Source organism: Coregonus clupeaformis, chromosome 9, assembly GCF_020615455.1.
Source record: "Coregonus clupeaformis isolate EN_2021a chromosome 9, ASM2061545v1, whole genome shotgun sequence".
Taxonomy (NCBI): domain Eukaryota; kingdom Metazoa; phylum Chordata; class Actinopteri; order Salmoniformes; family Salmonidae; genus Coregonus; species Coregonus clupeaformis.
The window spans coordinates 28234040-28249837 of NC_059200.1; the positions used below are offsets into that span (position 1 = coordinate 28234040).

Consider the following 15798-nt stretch of genomic DNA (forward strand, 5'->3'; position numbering starts at 1 on the left):
AATGATTTTAATGCAAGGAATCACAATGTCCTTAACTGCTTTGTAAGTGCAGTAAAAGCTATCTTCCTTGGCATTACTTCCTACACCTCAGTCTAATCAGGTTTCAGTCTGAAATGCTAGTAGATCTGTGGAGCTAATTGTAATGTATTCCAGAGTCAGACTCAAAGCCGTGCAGATTCTGATTCTAACCCTCTTCCTAAAGTCCTGAATAAATTCACAGAGAACAACTAATCCCCACTGGAACAAAGTTTCAATATTGCAGAGGAAGAAGCCTGGTGATGTGCCAGTCTCCGCATGCTGGCAGATGACAGGGTACGACCGTCTGGAATGAAGACTTTCAAAGCCCACTGAAGGACAGAAATTGATTAGATATGTCAGTCGGACACAGAATACCTGCTGTAAGATCAATCATTGTCCTTGCCAGACCTCACCCTCAGTGAAAGCTCTCCACATACAAGGTCACCCCAGTCTTAGTTGCCTTAGCCTAATTTACCCTGTTGAACCCCAACACCAACCCTAACCTTCCCTGTCTAACCTGTTCCAGTCCCGTTATACTCTACCCCAGTCAGGCTTGTTCCTGTCACCATTGCCCCTGTCAGAAGATGCCTGCAGGGCTGTAACATGATTTGAGTTTTAGTGAGCAATTTCTTTTTTTAAGCTGAAGCTCATTTCATACATTTCTATACGATTCAAATGCTATTTGGAGAACAGCAAAACAAGCAAAAATTACCCCAGCCATTATCACCTTGGCTGTTGTAGGTTCATTCACCTCAGTTGATCTACAAACACCTAGCCTATTAGCTATTAGGGGGGAAATATGAGAAATGATTCACACGGACATGTAGCATCAGCGACTGTTCAGTCAGTTGTAATGATTGAATTGCATAAAATCATCAACTCTTTACATAGATATCTCTTTTCTCAAATTACATAGCATTCATATTTGTATTCCGAGGCATTACTAATCAACCGCTGCACAAACAGACATCAATGGAGCACACAGATGATCGTATTATCACGTTCACATGAATCATTTGAATATTACTGATGATTCTGTATTAATATCAGTGATGTAGTGGTAAAATAAAAGTGGGTGATGGATAAACTATAAACTCCAGTGGGCAATCAAGATAAGATGAACAACCACCAATATGAAATACAATTATTTTTAGAACTGTATTGGTTGCATTTTGATTGGATTTGAATGTAGGCCTATAGGGAAGATGGGCCATGTGGAGATGTTATTATTGAAACATATCTTATTTTTTAAAGTTCCTAACTTGTTTAAAAAGATTAGTAGGCCCCTTTTCTCAAGGGACCTCACATGGGGACCGACCCCAAGTTTGGGAACCACTGTACTAACCACTCTATGCTTGCTTCCCCTCGCTCTCTCTGTCTCCTCTGCTTCCTCCTGCATGCATTGCAACCCGCCTCAGCCTTACCACTGAGCACCACATCACCGTCTGTCTCAGTTGCCTACTCTTTGTAAAGCAAAGTTATTATGAGCACATAATAGCCATTTTTTTTGCTCCTGCTGAGGTAGGCTCTGTTTAATGTTAGCTTCTTACTTCATCCTTCTAGCTGGCTAATACTAGCCAGAGCCCTTTAATGTTACTGTAATAGAAGTCTCTGCCAGCAGCTAGCCACCTGACTGACTGACATACAGTATCTATAAGTGAATATTTACAGATGTAGGATCTTAATTTGATCACTCTTTTGTTGCTGAGAATATTCCGGCACAGCGGGAAATGCAAACTTGAAGTGTATTCAAGGTTTAAAAAGGCTTCTAAAGTTTGCAATTTCCACTTTAAAATGTCAGACTTGATTTGCCCTAATGAAAAATGTATCAACCCCTACATTTTTTTCTTCCATTGACTATAATCCAAATAATAATTAACGTTTCCTGTTGCTGCAGGATTATTTTCCTGCTGTAGTAAACTGGCTCAAATTAAGATCCTACATCTGTAGGTTGTGCACTCATTCCCTGAGAGTCGGTTTTTGTTTGTTTGGGGGATGTCTGTAGACACGACAGGAGTCACAGGACAGTTTTAAAATTGCATTTTGTCCAGCATCTCACAAACACATCTCTAGTTGCCTACTTGAGCTGACTCCGAGCTGGGGTAGTTTGTTTCACGTCTCAGGCCCTCGACCTGTGCCGTGAGAGGGCAGAGTTAGCTGAGAGTGGTGAATGTGCTGCTAAAAATGCAAATCCGAGTGACGCAGGCAAACATAACGAACAAACCACTGTTTGTGATTCCACTCGTTCGCAAAGAGGTAGGTGCGATTAGAACTCAGTCAGATCAAGAATATAAGCGTTCTGAGCTTCAATCCTTAAGAGTCTAGTTCTAATGAACTTACATATGGAATTGTTTTAAGATGGTCATACCAAGGATCATTTAGCTATTTGATTTAGAATTTTAGGACCCCTTGATGTATCTTTTTTTTTTGAAACATTGAATTTGGCCTTCCTGATATTAGCCCATAGAAACGCAGATAGTCAAAAAAAGTTTGTGAAAAGTGCAAATCAATCCCAGAATAACATCAAAGGACCTTGTGAAGATGCTGGAGGAAACAGGTACAAAAGTATCTATATCCACAGTAAAACGAGTCCTATATCGACATAACCTGAAAGGCCGCTCAGCAAGGAAGAAGCCACTGCTCCAAAACCGCCATAAAAAAGCCAGACTACGGTTTGCAACTGCACATGGGGACAAAGGTTGTGCCTTTTGGAGAAATGTCCTATGGTCTGATGAAACAAAAATAGAACTGTTTGGCTATAATGACCATCGTTATGTTTGGAGGAAAAAGGGGAATGCTTGCAAGCCGAAGAACACCATCCCAACCGTGAAGCACAGGGGTGGCAGCATCATGCTGTGGGGGTGCTTTGCTGCAGGAGGGACTGGTGCACTTCACAAAATAGATGGCATCATGAGGAAGGACAATTATGTGGATATATTGAAGCAACATCTCAAGACATCAGTCAGGAAGTTAAAGCTTGGTTGCAAATGGGTCTTCCAAATGGACAATGACACCAAGCATACTTCCAAAGTTGTGGCAAAATGGCTTAAGGACAACAAAGTCAAGGTATTGGAGTGGCCATCACAAAGCCCTGACCTCAATCCTATAGAAAATGTGTGGGCAGAACTGAAAAAGCGTGTGCGAGCAAGGAGGCCTACAAACCTGACTCAGTTACACCAGCTCTGTCAGGAGGAATGGGCCAAAATTCACCCAATTTATTGTGGGAAGCTTGTGGAAGGCTACCTGAAATGTTTGACCCAAGTTAAACAATTTAAAGGCAATGCTACCAAATACTAATTGAGTGTATGTAAACTTCTGACCCACTGGGAATGTGATGAAAGAAATAAAAGCTTAAATAAATCACTCTCTACTATTATTCTGACCTTTCACATTCTTAAAATAAAGTGGTGATCCTAACTGACCTAAGACAGGGAATTTTTACTAGGATTAAATGTCAGGAATTGTGAAAAAAATGAGTTTAAATGTATTTGGCTAAGGTGTATGTAAACCTCTGACTTCAACTGTATACTGTACTTCCATTCATTTTTTAACTGGTATCCGGCTACCTTCAGACTAGTCTTGTGAGGCTTGTGGGCGTCTTATAGCAAAACAACATGGGGAGTTCGTGAGAGACTCACCTTTCCATAGAGGGGTTAAACTGTTAGAAGGCTAGTGACTGAAGTTGGCAGATCGGCTGTACCGACTTCAGACGAGTCCCGTGACACTTGTGGGGGTCGTAGAACAAACGGAGAAATCCATTGTGTTCATGAGAGTCTCATCTTTCCATCTTTCCATAGTTTGTAGGCCAAACCATTCAGACGTTTTCATGAGAAGACTGGTTTCCAGGACGTATCATGGTCTGACAAACATCGCTCTAGCTCTGCCACCTTTCACTGCAGATGCAGTGGGGCGACATCAGTGGATGCAGTGGATGGCAAAAAAAAACATATCTCTAGCTTAAATTGATGGATTTTGATGGGGATGTTTTTATTATGCTAATTAGATTTCCGCGGGGGTTGGGTACATCGACTCTAGGGGATTAATCAATACTGGGAGCAGTATTTAGATGTTGACCCATCATTTATTTTCTTTATTGTGTACAAATATACAGAGTCTACAAAACATTAAGAACACCTTCCTAATATTGAGTTCTTCTTTAACCTGTCTCCTCCCCTTCATCTACACTGATTGAAGTGGATTTAACAAGTGACATCTATAAGGGATCATAGCTTTCACCTGTATTCACCTGGTCAGTCTATGTCATGGAAAGAGCAGGTGAATCTAAATGTTTTGTACACTCAGTGTATATATACACTACCAGTCAAAAGTTTTGACACACCTACTCATTCAAGGGTTTTTCTTTATTTTTACTATTTTCTACATTGTAGAATAATATTGAAGACATCAAAACTATGAAATAACACATATGGAATCATGTAGTAACCAAAAAAGCATTAAACAAATCAAAATATATTTTATATTTGAGATTATTCAAATAGCCACACTTTGCCTTGATGACAGCTTTGCACACTCTTGGCATTCTCTCAACCAGCTTCATGAGGTAGTCACCTGGAATGCATTTCAATTAACAGGTGTGCCTTCTTAAAAGTTAATTTGTGGAATGTCTTTCCTTCTTAATGTGTTTGAGCCAATCAGTTGTGTTGTGACAAGGTAGGGGAGGTACCCAGAAGATAGCCCTATTTGGTAAAAGACCAAGTCCATATTATGGCAAGAACAGCTCAAATAATCAAAGAGAAACAACAGTCCATCATTACTTTAAGACATGAAGGTCAGTCAATAGGGAAAATGTCAAGAACTTTGAAGGTTTCTTCAAGTGCAGTCCCAAAAACCATCAAGCGCTATGATTAAACTGGCCCTCATGAGGAGGTGTTATGGTGTGGGAGTGCTTTGCTGGTGACACTGTCTGTGTTTTATTTAAAATTCAAGGCACACTTAACCAGCATGGCTACCACAGCATTCTGCAGCGATACGCCATCCCATATGGTTTTGGCTTAGTGGGACTATCATTTGTGTTTCAACAGGACAATGACCCAACAGAACTCCAGGCTGTGTAAGGGCTATTTTACCAAGAAGGAGAGTGATGGAGTGCTGCATCAGATGACCTGGGCTCCACAATCCCCCGACCTCAACCCATTTGAGATGGTTTGGGATGAGTCGGACCGCAGAGTGAAGGAAAAGCAGCCAACAAGCGCTCAGCATATGTGGGAACTCCTTCAAGACTGTTGGAAAAGCATTCCAGGTGAAGCTGGTTGAGAGAATGCCAAGAGTGTGCAAAGCTGTCATCAAGGCAAAGGGTGGCTATTTGAAGAATCTCAAATATAAAATATATTTTGATTTGTTTAACACTCTTTTGGTTACTACATCATTCCATATGTGTTATTTCATAGTTTTGATGTCTTCACTATTATTCTACAATGTAGAAAATAGTAAAAATAAAGAAAAACCCTTAAATGAGTAGGTGTGTCCAAACTTTTGACTGGTACTGTATATTTATTTATTTTCAAATTAGAAACAATTACAGAGGTCCGGACCTCGGTGTCCTCATATGTAGTTACGGCCATGGCTGCCTGGACAGATGGTGTCTGTGCCTCCCTCCACCTCCCCTCTCCAACCAGGCAGTGTCTCCCTCCACGCCGAAGAAGTGAACCCTTGCTAGCCACTTCCTCCCTGGGTTCTCTTCACACATTTGCTAACACTGCACCGACACCGCTGGCCTTTTGAAGTCCTTTTGAAGAGCACAATTATTCCCCCCTCTAGACAGTACACTCACTTCCTACCTTTTTAGTAAGCCAGTCACAGACACTTTGGCGAAAGTGTCAGACTCTTAGACCTTAAGTATGCCCATAAATTCTCTGTCACTTGGTTGCAAACATTGAAACCTCTTTCCCCCAAGGTGTCTGTTTGCTCGTTTTTTGACTCAGTGCAAATGCAGCTTCCGCACCTTTGATTTTAGGTGAATCAGCTGTGACTGGATGTTAAAGAAGCCATTTCATTAGGGAGCTGGGTGTGCTAATTGCTTTACATGTGCCACCCTGGTATTAAACAAGGCACATTGGGCTGGTGTGGTTATGGGTTAGAATGGCGCCTTGGCGGGTGGTTAAGGTCAAAGGGTATTAGTTCAAGGGGCGGTAGCACCTCTGTTAACAGTATGTGTCTAGTAGTGTGTGTGTGTGTGTGAGGTCGGCTGGGGATCGGGGTGAGCTCTGTGTGTTGAGTAGTTACTGCTGAGGCAATCAGAGGCATTCTCCGGTTCTCCCTGCTCAGAGAAACTTCCTCAGTAGAAACCGTGTTGAGCTATTTAAGCCCAGCCTTTGAGAAGTCCCCCCCCCCCCCAGCTTGAAGCTCTCTTTGTCATTAATAATAAAATATAACCTGTTTTGAAATCCGGTTGTGGCATGTTTCCATTTAGGCTCATCAGAAATTGATGTGGATGCTGTGTGCGGATGCAAGGATCCAGAGGGCGATGGTAGGTTGCCTGGTTCAGCAGCACAGCGTGCTGACACGACCTGTGATGAGTGAGTCTCTGCCCTGTGTACTCTCAAAGCCTCCGTCCCAGGGAGAGTACTGTGGATACCCTCCTAAATAATACATCATGTTAGGCTATATGAGTGCACACACACACACAAATACAGTTGTTACACACAGGCATCTTAACAGATAAAGAGAGAAAGCCATTTACCCGTATATGATTAGATTTGCCATTCGCTGTGGATAGATAATTTCAAACCCACATTATGACTCACATACCTACCTGTGTCTCAATGTACCAGAGAAGGCTCTAGGATCCCACAAAGTCTGATTACAAATTGCCAGTGGAACTCAATCTCCTTGACCTGGGTTCACGAGCGAGCGAGCAGCACCACCACCACACTCTGTGTGATCTATGGGTAAGCAGTTGGCCATACATCTTGCAGCAATTTAGCAGCATGCGCCTTGTACAGTGAATACATTAATCAGTTCTGGGCCAGTGTATTAGGCAAATCTTTTGATGGCACGGTTGAGGCATAATGAACAGAGGCAGGAAATGTTGCGGACATTAGTAAATTACTCGACAATCAAATGCGGTTGCCCAGATATCCCTGGAGGTTTGGGAAACTCATTGGCCTGTGCTGCATATATGCATGTTTAGCTGAAGACAACGTCATTGTTTTGGAAATCAAATATTGACAGCACATCAGTAGCAACACTGGTTGATTTGAAAACTTCATACATTATTGGGTGATTAATCACAATAGTACAACAGAAGTTTTGAAATAATTCACTTTAACCCAGCTAATTTCTCCCATGGACAGCTTTACTAATTTTTCAGAGACTTTATGAGACAAGAGATCATCTTTCTACAAGCATAGTTTTTATTTGTAACTATAATTGACATGTCATTGCCAACTCCATCCACACATCTTTCATATTTGTTCTTGTTTTCTTTCCCCCAAACATGTCCCTATAAAGTCCAGATGCAAAGCCTAGAGACAGGGTATTGATTACTTTTACTGCAGTTGAGTTTGATGACTTCAAAAAGAGATAACACACACAAAGGTGAACTTTTGTCTATAATTTAGTCAATATTGTGTGTGACCATACTGTGGGTAAGTCCATACTGCCACCTACCAGAGGCTGAGAGAATTGCTATGAAGAGGTTTCCACATTTCCAAAGAGGTGTTCAATACAGTATATGGTAAATAGTAGATTTATGAAACATGGTCAATGAAATCATTAACATAGTGCATGCAAACCATAATTCTAAAACCGCTGGAGTTGGACCTCACAATCTTGCACTGGCTTCAATGCACTGGATGGCCTAGTGCCTGCATGAAACTGCCTGAATTGTGGAAATATGGGAGTAGGATTGCAAAATAACTTTCCCACATTTCCCAGAAAACCTGTTTGGAAACCTGGGAATTTTGGAAAAGTGACTGGAATTTTGCAACTCTACATGGGAGTGTGGTTGTCTTAAATCCTTGAAGTTCTACAGGTTTTATCATTGCCTCTCCTAGCAGCAATTCAGCCATTAGCTCACCAGGAAAACAAAAATTATTAAGAGGTTATAAAGATCTATTGTTATGAGTCATGAGAGGTGTACTAGTCTGTTGGAGCTAGGAGAGTTCAGTCACTATATGGCAGAGGTTTACAGTGGTGGCTCTCTTCTGTTCTTGCCCTAGGGGGATGATAGTGGGCCAGGGGAGGAAACTCTAAAGGGTCGTGCCACTGGGAAGAGGAAAATAGAGCGGATAAATTACCCAAAATTCAGCTGGCAGCACATCTGAGACCACGGCACAGCAAGGAAAGTCTGTTGACGTGTGTGTCGGGGGCATACCAAAAGGAACTGTCAGTGTCCTGAGGTCAGCACAGGCCTGCGGGGAAGTAGAGTGCCGTCTACCCTCGTCCGCCCAACTCCTAACTTCCCTGAGTCTTTTAACAGAACACCTTTCCTGTACGGAGGTATAGCAGTGATGTTAATATGAGGTTCAGGAGAAATTAGAATGCTATTAGAGAATCACTTTCAGAGTAGATTACAATCACAAAGAACCGGCGATACCAGTCATGCTCGTCTACAGGCACAATAATATGCACGTAAGATGAGTATGTGTCAGCAGGAGCATGACTGTGCATAAGTTACAGTAGATGTCCGCAGGGTACAATAACCTTATTTCCACTTCTCTGAAGCACATTATCCATTTCAATTATCAATAGAATGTCTTCAGGATAAATCAGATTCTCAACTCAACCTCAATATCTTCCTATGCCACATGACGACTCGCTAGCAGCTAGCTGGAGGGTGACTGATAACAGGAAACAATCGAGAAAGACTTCCAAGAAGTTAAAGCAAAGACAAAAAAATATATATTTGTGCTTCCTGTCTGTGCCACAGACTAAAGGCCTGTCGTCAGTGAGGCTACAGCAGCAGTCAGTGAGTCATGTGTCCTCCAAATGCTCCTTCCCACTCCTGGAGGGGAGAAGAGGGGGGTTCTATAGAACTCTAAAAAGGGGGTGGTGGACAGCTCCAATTCTGACACACTGTTAGACAACTAGATTCCAGTAGATACACTTTTTAATTAACATACAGAATGCTGCAGCACGAGGCATTCATAGGCAGCCTTAGTTATTATGCCCCCAGCCTCTGGAATAGCCTGCCAGAGAACCTGAGAGGGGCTGAAAGTGTGGACATATTTAAAAGAGATCTTAAAACACACCTTTTTAGCTTTGCTTTTCCTTAGGGTGTTTTTTAGTCGTTCAGTTTTTATTGTTATTCTTTTGTTTTTTATCCTCTTATGTTTGTTGTCTGGTAAATATTCCAGTTTTTTTTTCTTCATTGTTTTTATTAGTTTTTTCCTGTGAAGCACATTGTGTTGCATTCCATGTCTGAAATGTGCTGTATAAATAAAGCTTGATTTTATTTTATAATAAACAAATACCTAGAACAACACGATATAGAGAAAAATATCAACTAGATAGAATACTTTGAGTTTTTCCCACTGTCAGAAGGGTTTGATCGGAACCTCCAGGGTGGGTTTACATACTGATAAGGGTGTTGACACAGAGGGCTATATTCAATCCGTTGCACGGAAGATCTGTGATATAGCACAATTGAAAGGTAATTTCTGATTGAGCCGACATATGCAGAGTTTACCGTGAATACAGTCTCAGCGAACGCAGGAACATTGCCTATAAATTCAAATCTCGCAATAGCGCAGATCTTCAGCGCTACAGATTGAATCTAGGCCTGAGAGGAACAGATGTGAATAATGACCTGAGATGGGGCATAGTGACGGTCCAGACTTTTATACAAAAGGAGGAAGTCATCAGGGCTGTAAATGCAGTCTGCTGTCAGGCTAGTAGAGATAAATCCTTATCTAATAGCCATGATCTAACACAAATATCCATGCCTGGGGTAACCTGAGCAGCTCCCTAAATCAACATCCATCTAATGCTCTACAACTTCTATAAATAACAAGCTAGTTTTGCAGAGAACAAATTATTTCCACCTGCTTTACATCACCAAAAGTGGTGTGTGTGTGTGTGTTGAAATCAGAGCATGGCCATTCATTATTGTTTGGCAGAAGCCCCTCTGTCATCCTAATTGATTACCTCTGTCATCCTAATTGATTATTGATCAATCAATCAAGGGCATTTGCGCTCTCTGGCGGGGTTGAAATAAAAAGTAATCATCACCACAGCCAGTTGGATCAATACACGCCATTAAATGCCATATTTATGGATAAGGCAACAGGCGAGGCCTTTACAATTTATTGAAGTGGGCGAAAAGCAATTGGCAAACAAACATAAAAATCAGATTGAATTACAACAACAAGTTGAAAAACAGGAGACACAAAGGACATACTGTATCCTTCCTTATCCCTTTCTAAATTTAAAACATTCAGGCAACGCTTATTAACCTCTCTGTCATTGAGAGAGGAGTCTTCTTTTTACCCTTATTAACAAGAGTTATTCGAGAAACTCATAGGCTGCGTTTACACAGGCAGCCCAATTCTGATATTGTTTTCACTAATTGGTCTACGGACCAATCAGATCAGCTCTGAAAATGATCTGATGTGATTGGTCCAAAGACCAATTAGTGGAAAAAAAATCAGAATTGGGCTGCCTGTCTAAACACAGCCTTAGTGACCTAGGATAAAAGGACAACTTCACTCCTGTCTTTACCGTGTACTTAGTCTGAAAGATCAAGTCCTCATAGATACTGTAAAGGTAATCTTTTAGAAATGTATTCCAATGAGTAGTATGAAGATGTAGTGCATAATCCTAAATAATTTAGGCTGCGTTTAAACAGGCAGCCCAATACTGATCTTGTGCCACTAATTAGTATTTTGACCAATCAGATCACCATTGGGCAAAAGAGCCGAATTGGGCTCCATGAGTAAATACACACTGTAAAAAAAAATCCTGTTGTTTTTACAGTAACTTACTGGCAGCTAGTTACCTGTAAGTTACTGTAATAAAAAAGTATGTACTGTACAGTATGTACTGTTAAACCAAAGTTTATTTGGAATTTACGGCAACATACTGTACCTTTTTTAAAAGTAATTTACAGGTAACTTTTTTTTTTACAGTGCAGTCTTAGAGGTGCCGTAAGAGCAGAAATGTATGATAAGAACATCAAGTACAGCACTTTGGTGGTTTTTATGGGTTTGGGATATGTACAGTATGTCAGCCATATCTGGAGCTATCCTGCATATCACAGCTCTGATGTAATTGTACATCAATCACTGTGATCGTTCTATGGGAGTACACTATGTGTAAGATATGGCACATTCCATGTAATTGTGACAATCCTGAGCGTTCAACCCACTAATATACTCAGCTATTTATCATTGGATGCATCTGCTGCATTGTTCCTTGTATCATTGCAGTTGTACAACCGTAATGTTGCTTGTACTGAAAAGAGTTCAGATTCCCTAGGCTGTTGAAAATACATGATTTGTAGAGGACAACAGTGGAAGTGCAGGGATGAAATAGTGCAGTTGTTACACTTACCAGGCTACAATGAGATCATACAGCACTTGATTTAAACTTAACACAGCACAACAAACAGCACCAAAGACACATTGTCACTTATCTAGGACACACTGAACTAAAATCTTGCGTGATCGCGTCAGATGCTTGATTAAATTCTGTGGGAGATGTGTTAGAAAAGGTACTAAAAAAGTCTCCGTCCCTCTATACGTAAACTCTCAGCCAGTTTCAGGCAAGTCTTTGGGTCAAATGTCCACTCCCCTTCCGAAATTTGAAAGATGTGGGCACCTGCGAAATCGTGATTTGTCCAAATGATCAGTGACTGATGCTACTACCATTTACTGTATGTTACGAGCATCTATCATTGAGAGATTATAGTCCTCCTACTTATACCTAATGAATTTCACATTTCACAATACAACACAATACATGCTGCACTGCTCAGGTATAGTAAGTAGGTGGATGAAGTGGTTTGAATGAGGCTGAGCAACTTGCTCAACAGGCCAAGAGCCTCACATGCTGCCATACCAACACTGAAATGGTTGGATGTTTCATCCCCCAAAAATCAAGACACAATATGACTCCCTGCTACAGCTCTTACACTATAATGATATTACAAAAGGATGGAAGAAGAACACTGCAATATTACTTTTAAAGCCTTCAAGAATCAAGACAAATCTGTCAGGCTTCAACACGGAAAGAGCAGGTACATGGGACACAAAAACTAAAGGTGTAACAGGTAATCTGCAGAGGCTATATATTCTGCAGACTATAGAGTTTGAATGGGAGGACAGCGTGAGGAAAGTGCATTAGTCACATGGCTATGTTCTGTCCTCAGAGAGACTACCCAGAGCTCTGATACCACATCCCCCTTCAAGTACTGGATTATTGCTCAATAAGTATAATTGCTGAGGCAATGAAAGGGGGGTTTCATTATTTTAAAAGTCAATTCGGTTCTTAAAGTCATATTGATTTAAGAAGTCTCCAAGGGAATATGGAGTAAATGAGGACAAAACCCACAATTGGGTAAAATTGGCATTCACAGATTGCAGACACTAAAAAGGGCCTAGGTTATCACACAATATTGAATTCATTCAAAAACCACCAAATAGGGTTGTTAAAAAAATACAACTACCAAACTTCTTTGTTTTCATTTAAATAAGTTATGTATCTTGAAAAATATTGCATATATTTGAAAATATTACTTTTATAATTTGAAATGTCGCTAAAGTATTTAGCAGTGTTCTTCTTCTTTGGTTGATTTTGGAAAAGTTGCATGCAGAGGTCCAAAAAATATTTTTGATTATATAGCCTGGCTGACACAACTCACGTGGTAAACAGCCGAAAGAGAGCTGTGACACAATGGTTGTAAATGCAGTATTTGCGCAGAAATGGGCTGAGCTTTGATTGGTTCTCTCAAACATTTTTTCTTTCCTGGGGGGTTGAGACCTCATGTTGTTTGGATTTGAAAATCCAACAGTTGTATTGGAAGGGACGGCGCTCGGGGGCTGTGGGTGGTCGTGCCGACAACATCAAAATAGCCTTTTCAGACTGTGAAGTCAGGAGGACTTCGAGTTAGGTGTTAGCCAGACTAGAAAACCGGTGCTACAATTCAACATTGACAACATTACAAAACGAATACTGCTAGTTCATAGATAGGATGCCAGTCAAATCTATTGACAACAAGTCTTCATAGCTACCCTCTGACATCATTTGTAGACATAAGAATGTCTTTTTTTTTATCATTATCTTTGCTTTGATGGGCACACGTGCACTGTAGTGTGATAGATCAGATAGGTTGTGTCTCCTCTCCAGCATTGTCAGTAGACAGATAGACTGTTCCATCTCAGACACTTAATTTGGCTTCTGTTGGCAACTTGCACATCATCAGAATCTGCTTCAAGGCTTTCTGAACATCCTCATCCATCTGACCCTGTGAGGAATAAAGCCATGATGTCATAACATTAAAACCACACCTGCAGCGTTTAATATGAAATGCTATCCAGAGTACACAGTATGCATCAGAACATACCTGGACGGCGTATAGGAGGTGCATCCTGTAGATGGACACTATCTCATGGTGCTGCCTCTTTGACTCCTATAGTACAGAGATGCAGAAACAGGTTAGTGTGTTATTTTTACATTTTAGTCATTTAGCAGACGCTCTTATCCAGAGCGACTTACAGGAGCAATTAGGGTTAAGTGCATTGCTCAAGGGCACATCGGCAGATTTTTCACCTAGTCGGCTCGGGGATTCGAACGAGCAACCTTTCGGTTACTGGCCCAACACTCCTAACCGCTAGGCTACCTGCCGCCCAATTAGCTAGTCAAATATCCTTCATCAGCTATAAAACCATGGTGAAATTGCTCAGAATTATGAAAGATAACCAAAAATACTAAGATTGCATATACAGGAAAACCCCTTGCTAGATCAGCATCTACATGTAATTGTCCTTAGTCATAGCTATCTGAGTACTTCCAAAGAAACTGGGTGCTCAATAACTAAGAAGCTGTGTGTGCTGCAGCCTGTGAGAAACAGGTGCAGATGGGGAGATACAGCCCGCTGGGCACAGACGTCAGTTCAACGTCTATTTTAGATGTACATTTGGTTGAGTTGTCAACTAACATGAATTGAATGTGAAATCAACAAAACATGTCACCATGTAATTGGATTTAGGTGAAAATATGAAATTCCCTTACGTTGATGACTTTTGGCAAATCCAAACAGTTTTCCATGTTGATTTAATGTCATGGCATATAATGTTTTTGTTGAAATGACATGGAAACAACGTTGATTCAACCAATTTCTGCCCAGTGGGAGTATGATCCAGTTTGGCCGCCCAGCCCAAACACGCCTGTGTCTCATTATGTCTTGGACCAGAGGAGGCTGCCCTGGATCAGGACATTAGACGTCTTGGCTCTAAAAAACTAAAGTTATTGGCTAATCATGACAGTACAGATATTTCAGCACATCATTCACAGTAACTCACCCAACTGTTAGCTTCCAACTGTCTGACAAATGTTCCAGGAAAGTATTTAGTCTTAGGAATTCGTGTGAAACGGTGTATCCTGTCTTCTGTCTCTGATGCTATCTGAGTGAGGTTGAATACAGTACACTGATTGTAGGTTGAATAAGCCATATAGTTTGAACGTGACTTACCCCTAGCTGGTACTGCAGCTGCTTGACTTGCTGCAGTAGGTTGTCCAGCTGCTGCTGCTGCAGGGTCTGCTGTCTCTTGGCTGAGCCTGCGCTGTAGGACAGCTGGGATAGGCTGTTTAAGGCATCCTTTAACTTCCCCACCTCTCTCGACAGGTCATCAATCTGAGACACAAACATAGGGATCAATAAAAGTGCTTAGACAAAACAGCTTTTCTATCATGACCAAAGACTAAACAAAATGTCATAAGAAAGCAAAATAGAGGGCCTCCTGAGTGGCGCAGCGGTCTAAGGCACTGCATCGCAGTCCTGGGCTGTATCACAACCGGCCGTGATCGGGAGTCCCATAGGGCGGCGCACAATTGGCCCAGCTTCGTCCAGGTTAGGGGATGGTTTGGCCGGGGGGGGGGGCTTTACGTGGCTCATCATGCTCTAGCGATTCTTTGTGGCGGGCCGGGCGCCTGCAGGCTGACCTCGGTCGTGAGTTGAACAGTGTTTCCTACGACACATTGGTGCGGCTGGCTTCCGGGTTAAGCGGGCGGGTGTTAAGAAGTGCGGTTTGGCGGGTCATGATTCGGAGGACGCATGACTAGACCTTCGCCTCCAGAACCCGTTGGGGAGTTGCAGCGATGAGACAAAGTCGGAATTGGGGGGGAAAAAGGGGGTAAAATACAATAAATAAATAAATCGCAAAATAGAGGGATACCTCTTTAACAATGCAGCGGTTTTTATCTCAATATGAAATTATTTCTGGGTAGCGATTAAGTACCTTACTGTTAAGTACTGGATTGTTTTCAATTAAAATGCTCAAAAAGAAACACAAATAGCTTATTAGCAAAGAGCAATTTCTCAAGCAAGAGTGGTCTGAGTGGGGAGGGGAAAACTGAAAACTGTCTATTATTGGCATAAAGGTTTGGAACTCTCTTATTGGTCTATTAACTAATTTCCCGCCTGGTGATGTCACCAGGCAGGCCAAAACTCCATCCCACCACAACAGGCTGAAATTTCAGCCTTTTCAAACAGCTGTTACACTAAAAGGGCTTAATCATCATTTTCACAATTTCACAGTAGTATTCCAATCTCATAGTGTGGAAATATATATAAAACACTGGAAAATCACGTGTTTGACTGCA

The 15798-nt window shown here is 41.4% G+C and overlaps 1 protein-coding gene across 2 annotated transcripts in view; it reads right to left on the reverse strand.

Annotated features, from left to right (window-relative positions):
- Window positions 1-12427: 12427 nt before the first annotated feature.
- LOC121573904 (ankycorbin-like) overlaps window positions 12428-15798 on the reverse strand; it is a 61746-nt gene continuing 58375 nt past the window's right edge. For both annotated transcript variants that reach the window (XM_041886296.2, XM_041886297.2), the window contains 3 exons: window positions 14669-14830; window positions 13541-13606; window positions 12428-13441 (listed from right to left, as the gene is read on the reverse strand). In XM_041886296.2, coding sequence (XP_041742230.2) covers window positions 13355-13441; window positions 13541-13606; window positions 14669-14830 — 315 coding nt within the window. In that variant the 3' untranslated portion in view covers window positions 12428-13354. The remainder of the gene's footprint in view (window positions 13442-13540; window positions 13607-14668; window positions 14831-15798) is intronic.